Source organism: Natrix helvetica (assembly GCF_964273705.1).
Source record: "Natrix helvetica genome assembly, chromosome: 3".
NCBI classification, from domain to species: Eukaryota; Metazoa; Chordata; class Lepidosauria; order Squamata; family Natricidae; genus Natrix; species Natrix helvetica.
The window spans coordinates 172,649,747-172,671,040 of record NC_138549.1 but is presented as its reverse complement, the minus strand read 5'-3'; the positions used below and the strand labels follow the sequence as shown (position 1 = coordinate 172,671,040).

Genomic DNA, 21,294 nt, shown 5'->3' with positions numbered 1-21,294 from the left:
TGTAAATCAGAAGAGCACTAATGCTTTTCCTGCCAACATTTTCACTACGAATCCCCAAAAGGCAAGTGATACAATAATAATTACTTTCCACTGGAATATTTTACTTTAACCCGGATTATTTACGGCTTTGAATGAAATACAAAAGCTGGAGCTCAGAGGTGTTGTAAAAGCCTGCTGCATAACAGGCTGCACAAAGCATTTGTAAGGTGTGCTTTGCTTTCTAATGCCCGAGAGGCTTACCAAGTGCTCCTTTTTGAGACTTTAAAGCAGCTGCATCTTTCAATTTTTTAAAGTAATACACCTCCACTGTATACAAGTGCGCATAGTCAAGGCTATGGCTTTTTCCAGTTGCAATGTATGGCTGTGAAGGTTTGACCATAAGGAAGGCTGAGCATAAGAAAGAACGGAGGCCTTTGAACTCTGGTGCTGGAGAAGACTCCTGCGAGTCCCTTGGACTGCAAGGCCATCCAACCGGTCAGTCCTAGAGGAGATCAACCCTGGCTGCTCTTTAGAAGGCCGGATCCTGAAGAGGAAACTCAAAGGCTTTGGCCACCTGATGAGAAGGAAGAAGGACTCCCTGGAGAAGAGCCTCATGCTGGGAAAGATGGAGGGCAAAAGAAGAAGGGGACGGCAGAGAAGGAGGTGGCTGGATGGAGTCACCGAAGCAGTCGGCGTGAGCTTAAATGGACTCCAGAGGATGGTAGAGGACAGGAAGGCCTGGAGGAACGTTGTCCATGCGGTTGCGATGGGTTGGAAACGAATTTGCAACTAACAATACGCCTTCACTATAATCATATTTGTTAGGGATGTAACCCTAGGCTTGGCAATGTATATAAGCTATGATTGTAACAAATGTATCTGTTACTTTGAATGCTAGAGAGATGTAATTGGCTTGTTATCTCGAGCAGCCATAAGAGGGAGCCAGAATGACTGTTAGCTCTCTGTTTTGTTAGACACTGATCGGTGTATTGTGAGGTACTGTGGTTTGCTACTGTTAGCTGTTTTGTGTGCTAGACTGACTATTTGATAACTGAATGACTGAACTGTGTATGACTTGGACTGTTAACTGGACTCTGAATACCTCTCTATTTCCACATAGTAAACTACTATATTTTATACTATTCAGTGTACCTGTATGATGGTTTGTGCGTGTTCGTCCATACCACTCTCATTACGCTTCTCTGCACACTCGCTCTCCTAACGGGGAGCTTACTTACTTAACAATATTGTGTTACAGGATTCTATTATCTTATTTGGATCTGAAATAATAATTTAAAGCAAACTAATATTAATGTATTTGTCCTCCAAAATCACATGATTGAAAGAGTTTTTCAGAATTTTTTGAGAGGGAATTGTTGAAGAATTCAAAGGCATCAAAATGGCTTTGTAGCATAGATAGCGTATTGTCAGTTAAATGCCCTTCCTTAGTATATAACAAGGTTGCGAAGACAGCTATTGTACTACAACGTTTAAATCCCAAATGCTACAGCCAAAAAATTAAGGAGCCTATTCCAAGCATTGCCAAGTTCCACGTCCTAACAAATTTTTGACTTAAAAAAAAATGACAAAAGGATATTCTCTAACATTAACACCCTGGCTTAAGCATTGTTTCTGTTTGCAAAAAATGATCCAGGGCCACAAATGGATTTTATAAGCTTTCTGAGAACATAAATATGCTGGATAGTTGCATCTTGCTTAATATATTTGGAATGCCATCTTCAAAAACCCAAGTCTTATGCTTTGTCAGTGATACCCAATACTGTTCCTTCCAAGATATTTATTTGCTTATTAAATCTGTATGCTGCTGAAGTCCCAACAAGTCTTGGCAGCTCACAATTGTAAATTGTAAAATAATTGTAAAATGGGTACCATTACAAAAAGCAGCAAAAATAAATAAAAATTAGCAATGATGTACTTATTTAATATACCGGTAGGCACCAATATATAACTATTATGACTCTGGGTGGCCTACAAAGTTACAAATTCAGAAAACAATTCAGAATCAACCCCAACAATAACTGCGAAAAATCATTAAAAACAATAAAATGGAATGTCAGTTGACAAAAGCCAAATTGGAATGGAAAAAAAAAGAAACAGGTCCACATAATTCAAAGTCAGCCTTGCTAAAACATGACCTTCATTACGGGAAAAGTGGCTATGCGGATCTTAGGAGGAACAGCATTCTGGAGGGTAAGTGAACAATTAATCAGCGGAACAATTTGCCACCAGAAGTTGTGAATGCTCCAACACTGGAGATTTTTAAGAAGAGATTGGACAACCACTTGTCTGTAATGTTATAGAGCAGTGATGGTGAACCTTTTGTAGCTCGCGTGCCAGAAGCGGGGGGGGAGCGCGGGGAGGAGGCATGCACGGGCATGCCACACCCATAATGCTATGCGCACGGCCCCAGCGCACATGCGTGCATAACCAGCACTCCCCCCACAATTTTGGGTCTGCTTTTTTCGCTCTTCCCAGGTTCCAGAGGCTTTATAGGAGCCTGGGGATGGCCACAACAGCCTCCCCCCCGGAGGCGGTTGCGACTTCTGGTTTGTCCATAGGGCCGTTGTTCGTCCTCCAGAGCCTTCAGGGGCCTTCCGGAGGCTTCCCTGAAGGCTCCAGAGGGAAAAAAAAATGACTCTATGTTCTGGTTTGCTCGTAGGTGTTTTTGCCCTCCGGAGCCTTCAGGGAAGCCTCCTGCAGACTCCTGAAGGCTCCGGAGGGCTAAAGCCGGCCACATGAGCAAACCGGAAGTACATTTCTCATTATCCGGTTTGCCCGTAGGGCCGGTTTTTCGCGCTCCGGAGGCTTCAGGGAAGCTCCTGAAGCGTCCGGAGGGCGAAAAATGGCCTCAAAAGAAGGCTGAAGTCAGCTGGCCAGCGCGTGCATGAGCACTGGCCAGCTCACAGGGCAACGCCTCGCGTGCCCGGACAAATGGCTACGCGTGCCATAGTTTCTCCCTCACGGTTATAGGGTTTTCTGCCTGAGCAGGGGGTTGGACTAGAAGACCTCCAAGGTCCCTTCCATCTCTGTTTTTCTGTTATATCTTTATTATGGTCATAGATCAGCATATGTACTAACTAGATTAATCATTGGGCTCAGTCACATTGCAGTGCAAACCACAAAATACAAGCGGTTATTATTCTGTTAACAGGCTATCCAGAACGACCATAATTAATAATTTAATAATGCTAAATTAGGCATCAGAGGAAAGCAATTTGCTTTTCCATTTCATGCCTAAGTGGGTCGAATCAATTCTCTTGCTATGTTCAAGTTGGCAGCTTCTCCCACGATGGAGAATGACAACATTCAAGCTATTTTGAGAGGGCACACAAGAATGTATAGCAATCTCTTGAAAATCCTGTCCACACACTGTCCCCAGACACAATGCCCTCCATTAAACTTAGTGGAACAGACAGACATGAATAAAATTCAGGGCTATTTTTGAGAATCCAGTCCATTTTTAGAATACTCCACCAATCCAAAACTTTTGACGAGCAAGCTGAGTGACCTTGAGTCCAGTGCAAATCCATCTGACTTGTTCTTGGGCAGATAAAAGATGAAAAATGATGGTTGAAGATGGGAGGAATTGGGGAGAAGAACGGAGATCTTTAATGCTCGGATTCTAACACTGCTTTTTGAAAAGTACTTGAACAACATCAGGGTTGGATTGCAAAGTAAGCCCCAGTTTCAGTTAGATTGCTTTTTTAAAAATTATTATTTTAGGAAAGGGAAAATGGAAGTCGCAGCTGTCTGGTTAGTGTTGTTAATATATTTTTTTTCTATCCTATTTTGTATATTGCAAAATGCAGGAGGATGAAGTGTTACGTACGAGGTTTCTGTGCATATTCATTTGCTTCGAATGTAGACGACAGGGAAATATTGAAACAAAAACCAAACCAAACCTAATCCTAACCAAAACTGAACGCAGTATTCCAAGTGTGGCCTTACCAAGGCCTTATAAAGTGGTATTAAGACTTCACGTGATCTTGATTCTCTCCCTCTGTTGATGCAGCCTAGAACTGTGTTGGCTTTTTTGGCAGCTGCTGCACACGGCTGGCTCCTATTTAAATAGTCGTCCACTAGAAGACAACCATTTGTCTTCTAGAAGACCTCCAAGGTCCCTTCCAACTTATTCTGTTGTGTTCTGCCTAATATGCTTCGCTATATTTGTAGGAAGGGACAATAAACTGAAAAACATCCCTTCCCCCCCCTCTCTTCTTTTTTTTATTTATTTAAAAAATTAGACCGCCAAAGTAACGCTGGCAACGTAACAGCGAACGTAAGCAACGTAAAATCACTACCCAACCCCCGCCTCAGTCACAACCACGCCCCCCCCCGGAGTCTTAAGACCAGCCCCTCTCCCTCGCCCCGCCTCCCTCCGCCCCTACTAGGCAGAGCCTACCTCGCAGAGGGCGTGCCTCCTAGCAGGCATGAGGGCGTGCTCAACCTCTTGGCCCCGCCCCGTGAACGTCGTCCCCGCCCCCCGCGGCCTGTTCGCTATTATCCTCCGCCGCCATCATGGCCGCCGTGGCCGCTTCCTCGGCGGCGTCTCCCGCCTCGGGTTCCTCTTCTTCTTCCTCCGGCGGCGCGGCCGGTTCGAGCTCCTCGGGGGCTTCGGGCGGCGGCGGCGGGGCCTCGGGGCTGACGGCGGCGTTGACCGGCACCATGAACCGCAAGAAGAAGCCCTTCCTGGGCATGCCGGCCCCGCTGGGCTACGTACCGGGGCTCGGCCGAGGGTGAGCAGCCGGGTCGGGGCTTGGGGGGGGGGGTTCCCTGAGCATGTGCAGAGGGCTCATTCCACCCACCGGCCTGATTTGCTCGTTTAGGGGCGTGCTGCTCCTGGGCGGCTTTAAGATGGGAGGGGGGACTTCAACTCCCAGAATTCCTCAGCCTGTTTCCCCAATGTGGGGCATTCTGGGAGTTGAAGTCCCCTCCTCCCCTCTTAAAGCTGCCCAGCTGGAGAAATACGTATATTTTAGAAGGGTGAGATTTGTCCACAAAGACACGTGTGTGGACTGAAGTATTGGGTGTTACCTGTGTTTCAGCCCCTGCTGGATTGGGCTGTATATAGTAAAATCCAGGGAAGGTCTCTGGTTTGCTTTTTTAGTTGTTGTGGTGCTTTGCATGTGTGCATGTTTGGTTTAGTGTGGTTAAGGCTCTGGACTAGAAAGCAAGAGATCTGAGTTAGAATAGGATAAAATGGGAATAGGAGTTGGAAGGGGCCTTGGAGATCTTCTAGTCCAACCCGCTGCTTAGGCAGTAAACTCTACACACCACTTCAGACAAATGGATATGCAACATCTTCTTGAAAACTTCCAGTGTTGGGGCATTCACAACATCTGGAGGCAATTTGTTCCACTGATTAGTTGTCTAACTGTCAGGAAATTTCTCCTTAGGTGTAAGTTGCTTCTCTCCTTGTTTAATTTCCACCTGTTGCTTCTTGTCCTGCCCTCAGGCTTGTTGCTACAAAGCAAGAGATCTGAGTTAGAATAGAATAAAATAGGAATAGGAGTTGGAAGGGGCCTTGGAGGTCTTCTAGTCTAACCCCCTGCTCAGGCAGAAAACCTTATACCAGTTCAGGGAAGTGGCTGTCCAATCTCTTAAAAGTCTCCAGTGTTGGAGAATTCAGATGGAGTTCAGCTTCCATCTGGGCCATGAAAACCAGCTGGGTGATCTTGGACTAGTCCATCTCTCTCAGCCCAGCCTTCAGGCTAGTCTAGTGAAGAGAAGGACCCGGGGAGACCTGATAGCAGGGTTCCAATATTTGAGGGTCTGCTACAGAGAGAAGGGGATCAAGCTATTCTCCAAAGCCCTTGAAGGCCAGACAAGGAATAATGGATGGAAACTGACCAAGGAGAGATTCAACCTGGAAATAAGGAGGAATTTTCTGACAGTGAGAACAATCAACCTATGGAACAGAAGTTGCCTTTGGAAGTTTTAGGAGCTTCATCACTGGAGGCTTTCAAGAAGAGACTGGATTGCCATCTGTCAGAAATGGTGTAGGGTCTCCTGCTTGTGTGTGTGTGTGGGGGGGGGGTTGGATGAGATGACCTATAAGGTCCCTTCCAACTCTGTTAATCTGTTAAACCTCACAGGGTTGTTGTGATGGGAAAAAATGCAGATAGTCCTCAACTTACAACAGTTTATTTAGTGATTGTTCAAAGTTACAAGGACACTGAAAAAAAGTGACTTATGACTGTTTTTCACACTTATGGCCGTTGCAGTATCCCCATAACCATGTGATCAAAATTCGGACGCTTGGCAACTGACTCGTATTTATGACGGCTGTAGTGTCCCGGAGTCATGTTTTTTGACCTTCTGACAAGCAAAGTCAGTGGGGAAGCTGGTTTAGTTAACAACCATGTTGCTAACTTAACAACTGCCCTGATTCACTCAGTACCATAATTGTGCCCCCCCCCCCTCATGAAATAGGGGCAAACTCCCTTAAACAAACGTTCCACTTAAACAACAGAAATTTTGGACTCAATTGTGCTCGTAAGTCGAGGATTACCTGTACTTCTAAAAATAATAAAGGCGAGATACAAATAAATAAAACAAATGTTTAGCTCATTCATTGTGTTCTAAACAGAAGCTGTTTTCTGGTCTGTAGTTGAAGCTGCTCCACGGTCTGTATCCAAGAGCTGCTCTGTGTTTAGTGGTACAGCCACTAGTGGCCCCTTGGGTGAAGAACAGAAGGTGCTGGCACCTGTTTTTTTGGGGGAAAATACCCAATAATTTGTGTTGTTAGCTTTTGCAGGAAGTTAGCTTTGGATTGCCATGAAAAAGGTTCCCTGCCCGAATTTAATGAAGCAGGCAGAATGAATGTGTTTTCTCGACAGGTGGGAAAGCAAGTACAGGCAGTCCTCGACTTACGACCAAAATTGAGCCCAACATTTATATTGCTAAGTGAGAAATGTGTCAAGTGAGCTTTGCTCCATTTTACGACTTTCCTTGCCGCATTTGTTAAGGGACTCGCAGTTAAATTAGTAAAGCGGTTGTTAAGTGAAACTGGCTTCCCCATTGGCTCTGCTGGACAGAAGGTCGCAAACTGGGATCATGTGACCGTTCAGAAGTGGGAGGCAGAAGTGAGGGGTGAGCCTGCATGTGGATTCCCACTTGCGCGAGCAGATGGCGAGCATGTGCGCTTCACTTGCGCGAGTGGTGGGTGCACGTGCCCACCACTTGCATGGAACCTCCCCCCTCCCCCTCTCAACCAGGCCACAAAGCTGGAAAAATTGACGAATTCTGGTCTACAAGCATGGCTAAAAAAATCTTCTCCAGGTGTATGTATGTATGTATGTATGTATGTATGTATGTATGTATATATATATGTATATGTATATGTATATGTATGTATATGTATATGGAGGGAGGGGGATGGATAGATGATAGATAGATAGATGATAGATAGATAGATGATAGATAGATAGATGATAGATAGATGATAGATAGATAGATAGATAGATAGATGATAGATAGATGATAGATAGATAGATAGAGAAATAAGGAGGGAGGGAGATAGGTAAGTAGATAGATAGGGAAATAGGGAGGGAGGGAGATAGGTAGGTAGCTAGAGAGGGAGGGAGATAGGTAAGTAGATAGATAGATAGATAGATAGATAGATAGATAGAGTGGGAGATAGATAGATAGGGAAATAGAGAGGGAGGGAGATAAGTAGTTAGGTAGATAGAGGGGGAGGTAGATAGGTAAGTAGATAGAGAGATTGGGAGATAGGGTGATAGATAGAGAGGGAGGTAGATAGGTAGATAGATGGATGGATGGATGGATAGGTTAGGTAGGTAGATAGATGGATAGATGGATAGATGATAGATAGATAGATAGATAGATAGATAGATAGATAGATAGATAGATAGATGATAGATAAATAGGGAGGGAGGGAGATAGGTAAGTAGATAGATAGGGAGATAGGGTGAGAGATAGATAGGGAAATAGGGAGGGAGGGAGATAGGTAGTTAGGTAGCTAGAGAGGGAGGGAGATAGGTAAGTAGATAGATAGATAGATGGATAGATGGATGGATGGATGGATGGATGGAGTGGGAGATAGATAGATAGGGAAGTAGAGGGGGAGGGAGATAAGTAGTTAGGTAGATAGAGAGGGAGGGAGATAGGTAAGTAGATAGATTGGGAGATAGGGTGGGAGATAGATAGGGAGGGAGATAGGTAAGTAGATAGATAGAGAGGGAAGTAGATAGGTAGATAGATAGATAGATAGAGAGATAGATAGAGAGATAGAGAGATAGGGAAATAGGGAGGGAGGGAGATAGGTAAGTAGATTGGTAGGGAGATAGGGTGGGAGATAGAGAGATAGGGAAATAGGGAGGGAGATAGCTAGTTAGGGAGGGAGATAGGTAAATAGATAGGGAGATAGTGAGGGGGATAGATAGATAGGGAAAAAGGGAAGGCGGGAGATAGGTAGGTAGATAGAGAGGGAGGGAGATAGGTAAGTAGATAGATAGATAGATAGATAGATAGATAGATAGATAGATAGATAGATGATAGATAGATAGATAGATAGATAGATAGATAGATAGGGAAATAGGGAGGGAGGGAGATAAGTAAGTACATAGGGACATAGGGTTGGAGGAGATAGATTTGATAGATTAGGAAATAGGGAGGGAGGAATTAAGTAGATAGGTAGGGAGATAGGGTGGGAAATAGATAGTTAGGGAAATAGGGAGCGAGGGAGATAAGTAAGTAGATAGGGTGAGAGATAGATTGATAGATAGGGAAATTTAGCACAAACAATATCAAAAGAAAGAGTGTTTGTTGTTGTTCTGGCTGATCTAGGAAAGAGGGCTCAATTCTTAATTTTACAGATCTTTGTTGCTTGATAGCCCAGAAGTGATGAGCATTGCAAAGCTGAGTTTAGGAAGAATTTTAGATTAAACACACACACGCGCGCACACACCCCGTCCAACCATGTCTGGATTTTCTCCAAATCTGTTGTGTTTTCTTCTTCTTCTCCTCTAGAGCCACTGGTTTTACCACCCGTTCAGATATTGGTCCCGCCCGGGATGCTAATGACCCCGTGGATGACCGCCATGCTCCCCCAGGGAAGAGAACCGTTGGGGATCAGATGAAGAAAAATCAGACAGCTGATGACGATGATGAAGATCTGAACGATACAAATTATGATGAGGTGATGTCATTGTGTCATACTGGTCCTTGTGGCTGATGAAGCTGTGTTATATTTGCAACTAGCTGATAACCCAGTGTTTCCCGGGTATTTATAGATGCCAAAGCGCTTGTCTGACTGGGGAGCCATTGAGAGGGGCCTTTCTTCCCCCTACTCCCATGCCCATCATCCCTGCCCCCTCCCTTCCCTCTCCCGTGCACTCCTCTTTCCCGCCCTGTCTACGATCCTGGCACTTTTCCCACCATTCATCAGGCGCTTCCCCATTGGTCCACTGGAGGGCAAATGTCATGGCGGGCTTTCCAGAGGAAGCTGCAAAGGAACTGACATCACGAACAATTGCCGCTCTAGGATGCCACACTCGTTTTCCTTAGCAACCCAGGCTCTCCCTTCCCCCTTCCATGACATCACGAACAATTGCCGCTCTAGGGTGCTGCACTCGCTCTCTTTAACGGGCCAGGTGCTCCAGAATTATGCTGAAACAGACACAACACACACCCCTGGGGTGTCTTTCCCCCCTCTCCCAATATTTGTTTCCAGAGGGTAAGTCATCTGTGTACCAAGTTTGGTTGAAATTACTCAATGCGCTCCAGAGTTATGCTGGAACATACGTACGTACACCTATATATATGTATATATGTATGTATGTATATCCATCCATCCATCCATCCATCCATCCATCCATCCATTCATCCTCTTATCTCCTATCCATCCATCCATCCATCCATCCATCCATCCATCCATCCATCCATCCATCCATCGGCTAAAAGGGCTATGAAAATAGATTTATTTTGGCATTTTGATTTTGGTAGGTTACATTAAGGGGATAAAATGAATGGATATGATCTTTTTATCCTGTGCAGTTCAGTGGAAGCATGTTCTTAAGTCTGTCTGTCTATCATGTATGTATGTATGTATGTATGTATGTATCTATCTATCTATCTATCTATCTATCTATCTATCTATCTATCTATCTTCTCTATGTATCTATCTATCACCTACCAATAGGTCTGTCTGTCTTATCTTAAGGCTAAAAAGGCTGTAAAACTGGATTTATTTTGGTGTTTTGCTTTTGGTGGGTTACCTGAAGGGGATGATCTTTTTGTCCCGTGCAGTTCAATGGATATGCTGGAAGCTTGTTCTCCAGTGGACCTTATGAAAAAGACGATGAAGAAGCAGATGCCATTTATGCGGCTTTGGATAAAAGGATGGATGAAAGAAGAAAAGAGAGAAGGTAGGGTGTTTTTTTTTTTTAAGCCTGAGAGATGCTGCTCATGTACTTTGATTCGAAACCTTCCTATTCAAACGCAAGCTGCTAGTTTTTAGATTTTGGTGCATGTTTTAGCCTTGGGTATCTCAAATATTACCGTATTTTTCAGAGTATAAGACGCACCTTTTTCCCCTCTAAAAGAGCATGGAAATGTTGGTGCGTCTTATACACCGAATATAGCCATTTTTTTGCCTCCCGAAGCCCCACCCCTGCATCCCATTTTTTGCCAAAAACAGGCCTTTTTGCCTTCCCCCAGTAGTACTCTGCAGGCTTTAGCAGGGCTGGGGGAAGGCAAAAATGCCTCCGTTTTTGCACAAAACAGGCGAAAAATAGGCCATTTTTTTCACAAAAATTGAGGCTTTTTGGCTTTCCCAACTCCCATTCTGCAGGCTTTAGCAGGGCTGGGAGAAGGCAAAAATGCCTCCATTTTTGTGGAAAATGGTCCATTTTCCACCTGTTTTTTGCAAAAACGGGGACATTTTTGCATTCCCCTAGCCCTGCTGAAGCCTGCAGAGTGCTCCTGGGGACTGGGGAGGATAAAAACTTTTTTTTCTTGCTTACCTCTTCGAAATCTTTGTGCGTCTTATACACCGGCGCATCCTATCGTCCGGAAAATACAATAAATACTTCAAAGATAACCGGGATAAATGTGCGATTGGCTGAAGTATTGGCTGTGCTTTTTATTTTCTAGAGAACAGCGTGAGAAAGAGGAGATTGAAAAGTACCGAATGGAACGACCAAAAATTCAGCAGCAGTTCTCGGATCTGAAAGTAAGGAGAGACAGCAATAGGCATTTGATTCCAGAAATAAATACGTAAAGATCGATCGATCCAGAAACCTCACATTTGCTTGTCAGGAGGGGTAAAAAAAGTCCAGAATTTGCAAGCTAAAAGTCAAAGATGGGAAAAGGGAAGGAAGGGGACAATTTAAATGCCGTGTAGCGATTTCGATTACAGGTTGTGATGGTTGTTTTTGATAGAGAAAACTGGCTGAAGTTACCGAAGAAGAATGGCTAAGTATCCCCGAAGTGGGCGATGCCAGGAACAAGCGCCAGAGGAATCCACGTTATGAAAAACTGACGCCTGTTCCGGACAGTTTCTTTGCGAAGCACTTGCAATCGGGAGAGAATCACACATCGGTGGATCCTCGGCAGACGGTGAGATTTTCCTGGATTCAATGGGTTTTCTGAAAGAATGTCTTGGCAAGGGACTTCCGATCGATGCATATTCCGTGTGCAAAAACAGAGGGAAGCCCGTCTTGTGCCAGGAAATTATTAAGGGAAAAATTAAATTATTAATTTAAATTTTAAATGTTTTTTGTTTTGTTTTGTGACACTCTAATCTCTTTTATCAGGGTAGAGTCGGGGCGACGGAACGGAGCTGAGCATTTCCCTGCCGGCTGCCCTTCCTGACGCCTAGGCGGAGTTCACAGCAGATATTTTCTCTTTGCACCCTGATAGAGAAACGTCTGTCGCTGTCTAGGATTGAACTCTCAGCCTCCCGAGTGTGAGGCGAGCATCAGGACACTGTGCAGCTCTAATTTTTAAAAGATTCAAAACTTTAATAAAAACATAAATTTTTACAATTCTAGCCCAGTGTGGGCCCACATTGATGGCAGGAATAATTCTGACCAGCAAGCGATCCTCTTCCAGGCAAATCCTGGAGAGAACCAGGAATAATCGAGAGATCGGCTGAATTTTCAACAAAAGATTTAAGAGAGGTCGTTCACTTTAAAAAGCTTTGTGCAAATTCCATCCATAAAATAGCATTTAAAAAGAAAGATGACACACTGTCCAATGCAATCCAATGTAGCTTAGTTTCACCGCTTATTTCTTCCGTTCTCAAATTTAATTTAGCTTTAAGTTTTTTTAAAAGAACTGTAAAATTTCCTCACCAGCTGTACACACTTTCTCTTTCTGTTTCCTTCCGTTCGGGAGCTGTCCCAACTTCATCAGCTTGTGGCTGCAATTTTGTAGCCGGCTAGAAGAACTTCTCTTGGATCAATCAGGGACTTTGCAGGGTCCCTGAGATCAGCAAGACATATTCTTCCCAATCACCATCTCTGCGGGATGGTTTAGGTCCATATGGACCGTCCAGCGGCAAAAGCTGTCATTGTACAATGAAGATCACATTTAATTTCGTTGTACAAGGTGCAATGACAATAAACATAACTAAACTAAATCCCCATAGGCGATTGATTGACTGACCGGTTGATTCCGCACCGCAACTGCTTCTTTTTATTGATACTATTTGAAATTCCTTAATGCTCTCTCTTCCTCCCCCTCCCCCCCCTGTTTATCTTGCAGCAATTCGGTGGTCTGAATACCCCTTACCCAGGGGGCTTAAACACCCCTTATCCAGGTGGAATGACCCCGGGACTGATGACTCCTGGCACAGGGGAGCTGGACATGAGGAAGATTGGACAAGCTAGGAACACCTTGATGGATATGCGTCTCAGCCAGGTAAAGACATGAAAGGGGGGGGGCGTGAGAAATACAGGTAGTCCTCGACTTACGATCATTCTCTAACTCCGTGATGGTGAACCTATGGCACTCGAGGCGTTTCTGATGGCACACCCTGTCAGTCCCAGTGCAGGCGCTGGCCAGATAATTTTCAGCCTTGATTTTCAGCCATTTTTTGCCCACCTGGAGGCTTCCCTAAAAAACGGCCCAACGGGCAACCCGGAAGTTCGTCCCCCGAACTTCCGGTTTGCATGTTGGGCCGTTTTTCGCCCTCCCCAGGCTCCTAGAAAGCCTCTGGAGCCTGGGGAGGGTGAAAAACGGCCCACTGGAAGTTGGAAAACTTGGCAGTTTTCGGCCTCTGGAGGGCCTTGGGGGGTGGGGGTGGGCCCTTTTCACCCTCCCCAGGCTCCAAGGAAACCGTGCGCAGCGGCATGGGGGGTGTCACACGTGTATGCCCAGGGGGCACGGTGCGGGGGGAGGATTAAGTGATCTTTGAAAGTTAACGCTGAACCCTGAAAAGGCTACTTGCAACCTGAATGTGAAGTTCCCTTAGCTGCCGTCACCCCTTCTCCCTGCGGTCATGTGACATCATTTTTTTGGGGAAGGGGGGGGGCTTGTCAACCGGCCCGCCTTTGTGACGTTTGCAACGTCCTGTGGGCACCTGATCACGATTTCCAGCCTCTTTGTTGGAAACCGATTTGTTAAGTTTACTTTCCTTTATTGCCATGGCACCTTGCGCAACGAAATTAAATGCGATCTTCAGTGTACAATGGCACTTGAGGTTGTGGTTGTGGAGGAATCCTGTGCAGTCATTAAGCAGAACGTCAGGTGGGGGCTTGTTTCCTCATTTAACGTCTGGTTTTCTGGAAACAATGGCCTTAGACAGGGGTGTCCAAACTTGGCAACTTTAAGACTTGTGGACTTCAACTCCCAGAATTCTGGGAGTTGAAGTCCACAAGTCTTAAAGTTGAATTCTGGGAGTTGAAGTCCACAAGTCTTAAAGTTGAATTCTGGGGGTTGAAGTCCACAAGTCTTAAAGTTGAATTCTGGGAGTTGAAGTCCACAAGTCTTAAAGTTGAATTCTGGGGGTTGAAGTCCACAAGTCTTAAAGTTGAATTCTGGGGGTTGAAGTCCACAAGTCTTAAAGTTGAATTCTGGGGGTTGAAGTCCACAAGTCTTAAAGTTGCCAAGTTTGGACACCCCTGGCCTTAGAGAACAGTGGGTTCGTTTTACGCAAAGGAATTTATTTTATGACCAGCGTGACAATGGTCGTAAAATCAGGTGTGGTCCCAGTAACCCCCTTCTCAATGAATGTCAGGATTGACAGCCACCATTGGGGTCTCAGTTACCGTCGTAAATCAAGGACTGCCTGTAGCGATGTTGCTTATTATTATTGTTGCACGTTAAATAAATCAATGTATGGGGATGAGCTTTTCCAAAGATAATGATATTTGGAAAGGGTTACAGGTAGTCCTCAACTTACGACCACAATTGAGCCCGAAATATATGTGGTGGTGAGAAATCTGTTAAGAGAGTTTTGCCCCGTTTTATAACTTACCTGGCCGCAGCCGTTAAGCGAATCACTGCCGTTGTTAAATCGGTAACACGGGTTGTTAAGTGAAACTGGTTTTGCTTGTCAGAAGCAAAAATGTGACGCCTGAACCCCTGCAACCGTCGTAAGTGTGAGTCGGTTGCCAAGCACCCAGATGTAAATTGCGTGGCCACGGGGATGCTGCAACGGTCGTAAATGTGAAAAATGTCATCCGTCCCTATTTTCAGTGCCAGGTTTGCAGGTTTGGACTAAATGAACTGTTGTAAGTCGAGGACTAACTTGTCCTCAGTGATGGGCATAACATTGTTAACCCTTTAAATGCTTTATGGCAGGGGTTTCCAAACTTGAGAACTTTAAGACTTGTGGACTTCAACTCCCAGAATTCCCCAGCCAGCCATGCTGGCTGGGGAATTCTGGGAATTGAAGTCCACAAGTCTTAAAGTTCTCAACTTTGGACACCCCTACTTTATGGGAAAATGTCTGCAGTCATTAGCTTTTTACCTTGGTTTTCTTATTCTCTCATCTTAACAAGGCTTGGGTTAATTCACAGGTATCCGATTCGGTGAGCGGCCAGACAGTGGTGGACCCCAAAGGCTACCTGACGGATTTAAATTCCATGATTCCCACACATGGTGGAGACATCAAGTAAGGGCATGGGTGTTGTGTTGCGTAATACTGTATTTTTCGGAGTATAAGACACATCGGAATATAAGATGCACCAAGATTTTGAAGAGGCAATTTAAAAAAAAAAGTTTTTGCGCTCTGCAGACCTCCCAAACACGGCCCGTTTTTCACGAAAAAGGGCCCAGTTTTTTTTTCCAAAAAAACCGGCGTGAATAGAGTGCTCCTGGGGGGGTGGGACCCCCCAAAACGAGCAAAAACCGGCCCGTTTTTCGCTCATTTCTGCCCTCCCCAGCCCTCAGGACCACTCTGGAAGCCTCCTAAAGGCTCTGCATGGCCATTTTGGTGAAGGGGACGGGGTTTCGGGAGGCCAAAAATGCTGCATTCAGTGTATAAGACGCACCCAGATCTTCACTCTCTTTTTTGAGGGAAAAGGGTGCGTCTTATACTCCGAAAAATATGGTAAGAATACAAAATTCTGTGTTTATTTATTTATTTTATTTATTTTTCAGGATTTATAGACCGCCCCCTCTCCCCGAAGGGACTCGGAGCGGTGTACAGGTGTCTCATTTAAACGAATACAAAAGATAAATATCCTATACCCTTAAAAACGAATTAAACCTAATACAGCTGTACAGAAAAGTAAAAATTAAAAGCAACTAAAAAGCATACCCCTAAAAAACTTAAAAATGCAGGCTTGAGGGACTAAAATTGGGAATTAGGCCAGGCCGGCTAAATTGAACAGGTGGGTTTTTAGCTTCTTACGGAAGGAGCGGAGGTTGGTGGTAGTCCTGATATCTGGGGGGAGGTCATTCCAGAGGGTCAGGCCCATCACAGAGAAGGCCCTACTTTTGGGCGTCGCCCGCTGGCATTGCCTAGTGGACGGCACCCGGAGGAGTCCCTCTCTGTGAGAGCGAATCGGCCGAAGGGATGTATGGGGCAGGATACGATCCTGCAAGTAACTAGGTCCTGAGCCATGGAGCGCTTTAAAGATGATAACACCTTGAAACGCACCCGAAAAGCCACAGGTAGCCAGTGCAGCCTGCTCAGCAAAGGTGTTATGTGGGAGTATCTAGTGGCTCCCACAATTGTCCGCGCGGCCGCATTCTGAACCAGTGTTGAAAAGGGCTGCATGAATGTATAGGAACCTATCCTAAGGTGACCTTTGTCAGGGTCTTCGCTGTCCCTGCACGTAGGTCTGATTTTAGTGGAAGATCAGTGTGATAATTTTGGCCAAAATGTGGGTAGAGTGAGGCTGTGCAACACTTTGGGTCCGAAGTCAGAAAGGTGATTGTGGAGGAGGGAATGTGGGAATCCTGGTGATGTCCGAACTGGGTTCTCTTGTGGGTGTTTTATTACCCAACTAGGTGATATTATTAGCGCTGATGATGTTACCTAGTTGGGTAGTGAAATCTTTGCAGGAAAAGTTCAGAGAGCACCAAGCACCCCACTCCTCCTCCTCTGCCCCACTCCACAAGCCCCACTCCCTTCTAGTACTGATGAGGTTACCTAGTTGGGCAATGAAACATCTATAAGAGGACAACCAAGCTCAGAGAGAACAAGGACTTCACAGTTCTCCTTCTCCTCCACCTCTCCACTCCACCACAAATCCCACTGATGAGGTTACCTAGTTGGGCAATTTACAAGGAAACAACCAACCCCAGAGAGTAGCAGGGACCCCACAGATCTCCTCTTCCCTTCCTTCCTCTTCCTTCCTTTCTGAAAACCCCAGTCCCTTCTAGCACTGATGATGTTGCCTAGTTTGGGTAATGAAAGTCTACAAGAAAAGAACCAAGCTCAAGAGAGCAACAAGGAGCCCAGTCCTCCTCCTGCCCCCCCAATTCTCCTCCTCCTCTCCTCCCCCTTTCTCTTCTCCACTTCATAAACCCCACTTCCTTCTAGCACTGATAAGGTTACCTAGTTGGGCAATGGAACGTCTACAAGAAAACAACCAAGCTCAGAAAGCACCAAGGATCCTACAGTCCTCTTCCTCCTCCCCCCCTTCCTTTTCTCCACTCCATAAATCCCACTTCCTTCTAGTATGGATGAGGTTACCTAATTGGGCAATGGAACGTCTACAAGAAAACCACCAAGCTTAGAAAGCACCAAGGATCCTACAGTCCTCTTCCTCCTCCTCCCCACTCCTCTTTTCCACTCCATAAATCCCACTTCCTTCTAGCACTGATGAGGTTACCTAGTTGGGCAGTGAAACATCTACAAGGAAACAACCAAGCTCAAAAGAGAGCACCAAGGACTCCCCATTTCAAACCCGACCCCTTCTCCTGTTGAGATTGTGCATGAAAATAAGTTATAGGGAAAGACTCTTCTTTGCATTCCTGCAACACGTTTTGGTATAAGCAGGTCTGGCACTGCAGGGCATGAAGCTTTGGCCTCATAGGTTTTTTTCCCCTCTTCTTAGCGACATCAAGAAAGCACGCTTACTTCTGAAATCCGTGCGGGAGACTAACCCACATCACCCGCCAGCCTGGATCGCTTCGGCTCGCTTGGAAGAGGTGACCGGGAAGCTGCAGGTGGCTCGAAATCTCATCATGAAAGGAACCGAAATGTGTCCCAAGGTGAGGGCTGTTTTGCAGAAGTTGAATTTTAGATGGATGGAAAGGAAGGGAAGGGAAGAAAGAAGGAAGGAAGGAAAAAAGGAAGGAAAGAAAGAGAGAGAAAGAAAGAAAGAAAAAGAAAGAGAAAAAGAAAGAAAGAAAAAGAAAGAAAGAGAAAAAGAAAGAAAGAATTCTTCATTGGCCAAGTGTGATTGGACACACGAGGAATTTGTCTTTGGTGCCGATGCTCTCAGTGTACATAAAAAGACAAGGTACATTCGTCAAGAATCACAAGGTACAACACTTAATGATAGTCATAGGGTTCAAATAAGCAATCAAATCATACTAGGAAACAATCAATATAAATCGTAAGGATACAAGCAATGAAGTTACAGTCATAAGTGGGAGGTGATGGGCGATAGGAACGATGAGAAGATTAATAGTAATGGTAATGTAGACTTAGTAAATATTTTGACAGTGTTGAGGGAATTATTTGTTTAGCAGAGTGATGGCGTTTGGGAAAAAACTGTCCTTGTGTCTAGTTCTTCTGGTGTGCAGAGCCCTCTAGCCGCGTTTTGAGGGTAGGAGTTGAAACAATTTATGTCCAGGATGCGAGGGGTCTGTAGATATTTTCACGGCCCTCTTTTTGACTCGTACAGTATACAGGTCCTCAATGGATTGGTAGCCATTGTTCTTTCTGCAGTTCTAATTGTCCTCTGAAATCTCTGTCTGTCTTGTTGGGTTGCAGAGCCAAACCAGACAGTTATGGAGGTGCAGGCGAGAGACTCAATCCTTCCTCTGTAGAACTGAATCAGCAGCTCTCTGGGCAGTTTGAGCTTCCTGAATTGGTGCAGAAAGAACATTCTTTGTTGTGCTTTTTTGATGACGTTTTTGATGTTAGGTGTCCATTTTAGGCAGGGGTGTCCAAACTTGGCAACTTTTAAGACTTGTGGACTTCAACTCCCAGAATTCCCCAGCCAGCCCTGATTTTAGGTCTTGAGATATGGTAGAACCTAGAAATTTGAAGGCCTCTATCTTCAAATCTCTTTTCTGGATACTTAAGACACAGGTAGTCCTTGACCATTCATTTAGTGAGTGACCATTCGAAGTTACAACAGCACCAGAAAAAAGCAGCTTACGACCATTTCCCCACACTTACGGCCGCTGCAGCCTCCTCACGGTCACACGATCAAAATTCAGACCCTTGGCAACTGACTCGTATTTGTGACGGGTTGCACTGTCCCAGGGTCACGCTTTGCGACCTTCTGACGAGCAGAGTCAGTGAGGAAGCCGGACTCACTTAACAACCGCATTCCTGGCTCAACAACTGAATAACAGAATGATAGAATACGTAACAGAATTGGAAGGGACCTTGGAGGTCTTCTAGTCCAACCCCCTGCTCTGCAGCAATTCACTTAAGAAGCTTGGCAAGGAAGGTCGTAAAATGGGCCACTTAACAGCTATCTTGATTAAGAGTGGAAAGTTGGGGCTCAATTGTGGTCATAAGTCGAGGACTCCCGGATACTGGTATTTCTCAGGTTCCTCCCATGCCCTCCGTTTGAAACAAGGGTTCTCAATTGTGGCAACTTTTAAGACTCCTGGACTTCAACTCCCAGAGTTCTTCAGCCAGCGAAGCTTTGCTGGCTGAGGAACTCTGGGAGTTGAAGTCCAGGAGTCTTGCAGTACAATACAATAGCAGAGTTGGAAGGGACCTTGGAGGTCTTCTAGTCCAACCCCCTGCCTAGGCAGGGAACCCTATACTGTTTCAGACAAATGGCTACCCAACATCTTCTTAAAGACTTCCAGTGTTGGGGCATTCACAACTTCTTAAAGTTGCCACGGTTGGAGACCCCTGCTTTAAAGGACTTGGATCTCTTAACCCAGGGGTCGGCAACCTTAAACACTCAAAGAGCCACAAAGGTCCTAACCGGAAGCCCCCTGTTCAATTCTGGAGCCGACCGGAAGTCCGGTTCCCCCACCAGAGAGTCTCTTCCTAGCGCGGCGTCCTTTTCCCTCTACCTGTCCTAACCGAAACCCCCACCAATTGCGGAGCTGACCAGAAAATCCGCCCCTTGCCATAGAGTCTCCTTTTGGCACACCCTGCTTCCCCCTCCTCCAAACCGGAAGCTCCTCTCAAAATTGTGACGCCGACTGGCAACAGGGAGCCACAGCGGAGGGCTGAAAGACCCACATGCGGCTCCAGAGCCGCACTTTGCTGACCCCTGCCTTAACCAATAAGCCACCGACTTCCTTTATTTGCTGCCTTTCTCCAGAGCGAAGACGTCTGGCTGGAGGCTGCTCGCTTGCAGCCCGGAGATACCGCCAAGGCCGTGGTGGCTCAGGCCGTCCGTCACCTCCCCCAGTCGGTCCGGATTTACATCAGAGCCGCCGAGTTGGAGACAGACATCCGAGCCAAGAAGAGAGTCCTTCGGAAAGGTGAGACGGGGCCCATCGAGGAGAACCTCAGTTGGTTTGGAAGGTGGCGCCTGCTTGCTACCTGGGAGAGGGACGGGGGAATTCTGGGAGTTGGAAGCCCACTCAAAGTGGCCGAGGTTGAGAAACGCCGCTTGATGGATTTTGAGATCTTTAAAGCCAGGGGAAGTTGCAAAATGCAATTTGCCAGAAGCTCCGATGAGCATAGCTGGTAGGAAGGGATATGATGGGAGATGCAGTTCAGTAACACGCAGAGAGCCAGGTGTGTACAGGTAGACCTGAATGACTGAAAAATCTCTTGATGTTGTCTAATAAAATGAAATTCAATGGTGAAAAGAGTAAGGTTCTACATTTAGGCAAGAAAAACGAAATGCACAGGTACAGTATAGGTGGTACCTTGCTCAGTAGTAGTAACTGTGAAAGGGATCTTGGAGTCCTAGTGGGCAACCATTTAAATAGGAGCCAGCTGTGTGCAGCAGCTGCCAAAAAAGCCAACACAGTTCTAGGCTGCATCAACAGAGGGATAGAATCAAGATCACGTGAAGGGTTAATACCACTTTATAAGGCCTTGGGAAGGCCACACTTGGAATACTGCATTCAGTTTTGGTCGCCACGATGTAAAAAAGATGCTGAGATTCTAGGAAGAGTGCAGAGAAGAGCAACAAAGAGGATTAGGGGACTGGAGACTAAAACATAGGAAGAACGGTTGCAGGAACTGGGTATGTTTAGTTTAATGAAAAGAAGGACCAGGGGAGACATGGTAGCAGTCTTCCAATATCTCAGGGGTTGCCACAAAGAAGAGGGAGTCAAACTATTCTCCAAGGCACCTGAGGGCAGAACAAGAAGCAATGGGTGGAAACTAATCAAGGAGAGAAGCAACTTAGAACTAAGAAGAAATTTCCTGACAGTGAGAACAATTAATCACTGGAACAACTTGCCTCCAGAAGCCCCAACACTGGAGGTTTTTAAGAAGAGATTAGTAACATTTGTCTGAAGTGCTGTAGGGTTCCCTGCCTAGACGGGGTTGGACTAGAAGACCTCCAAAGTCCCTTCCAACTCTGTTATTCTATTCTATTCTATTCCTATTCTATCATTTCCACTTAACGACGCCATAAGCCCCTGCAGGGTGGCGTCTGGGCAACTGAATGGCGCTAGCAGAGTGTTTTAATGGCCAGATGCCCTTTCTGTCGCCAATGTGGAGTTTTGTTCAGCAGGTATATTCTCAGTGTGCCCAGAGAGAGAAATACT

The 21,294-nt window shown here is 45.6% G+C and overlaps 1 protein-coding gene across 1 annotated transcript in view; it reads left to right on the top strand.

Annotated features, from left to right (window-relative positions):
* Nucleotides 1-4,457: 4,457 nt before the first annotated feature.
* Nucleotides 4,458-21,294, top strand: part of PRPF6 (pre-mRNA processing factor 6) — a 57,253-nt gene continuing 40,416 nt past the window's right edge. Inside the window, exons 1-9 of the mRNA XM_081949695.1 lie at nt 4,458-4,736; nt 8,992-9,160; nt 10,270-10,388; nt 11,116-11,194; nt 11,404-11,580; nt 12,730-12,885; nt 14,988-15,082; nt 17,478-17,634; nt 19,887-20,049. Coding sequence (XP_081805821.1) covers nt 4,519-4,736; nt 8,992-9,160; nt 10,270-10,388; nt 11,116-11,194; nt 11,404-11,580; nt 12,730-12,885; nt 14,988-15,082; nt 17,478-17,634; nt 19,887-20,049 — 1,333 coding nt within the window. The 5' untranslated portion in view covers nt 4,458-4,518. The remainder of the gene's footprint in view (nt 4,737-8,991; nt 9,161-10,269; nt 10,389-11,115; nt 11,195-11,403; nt 11,581-12,729; nt 12,886-14,987; nt 15,083-17,477; nt 17,635-19,886; nt 20,050-21,294) is intronic.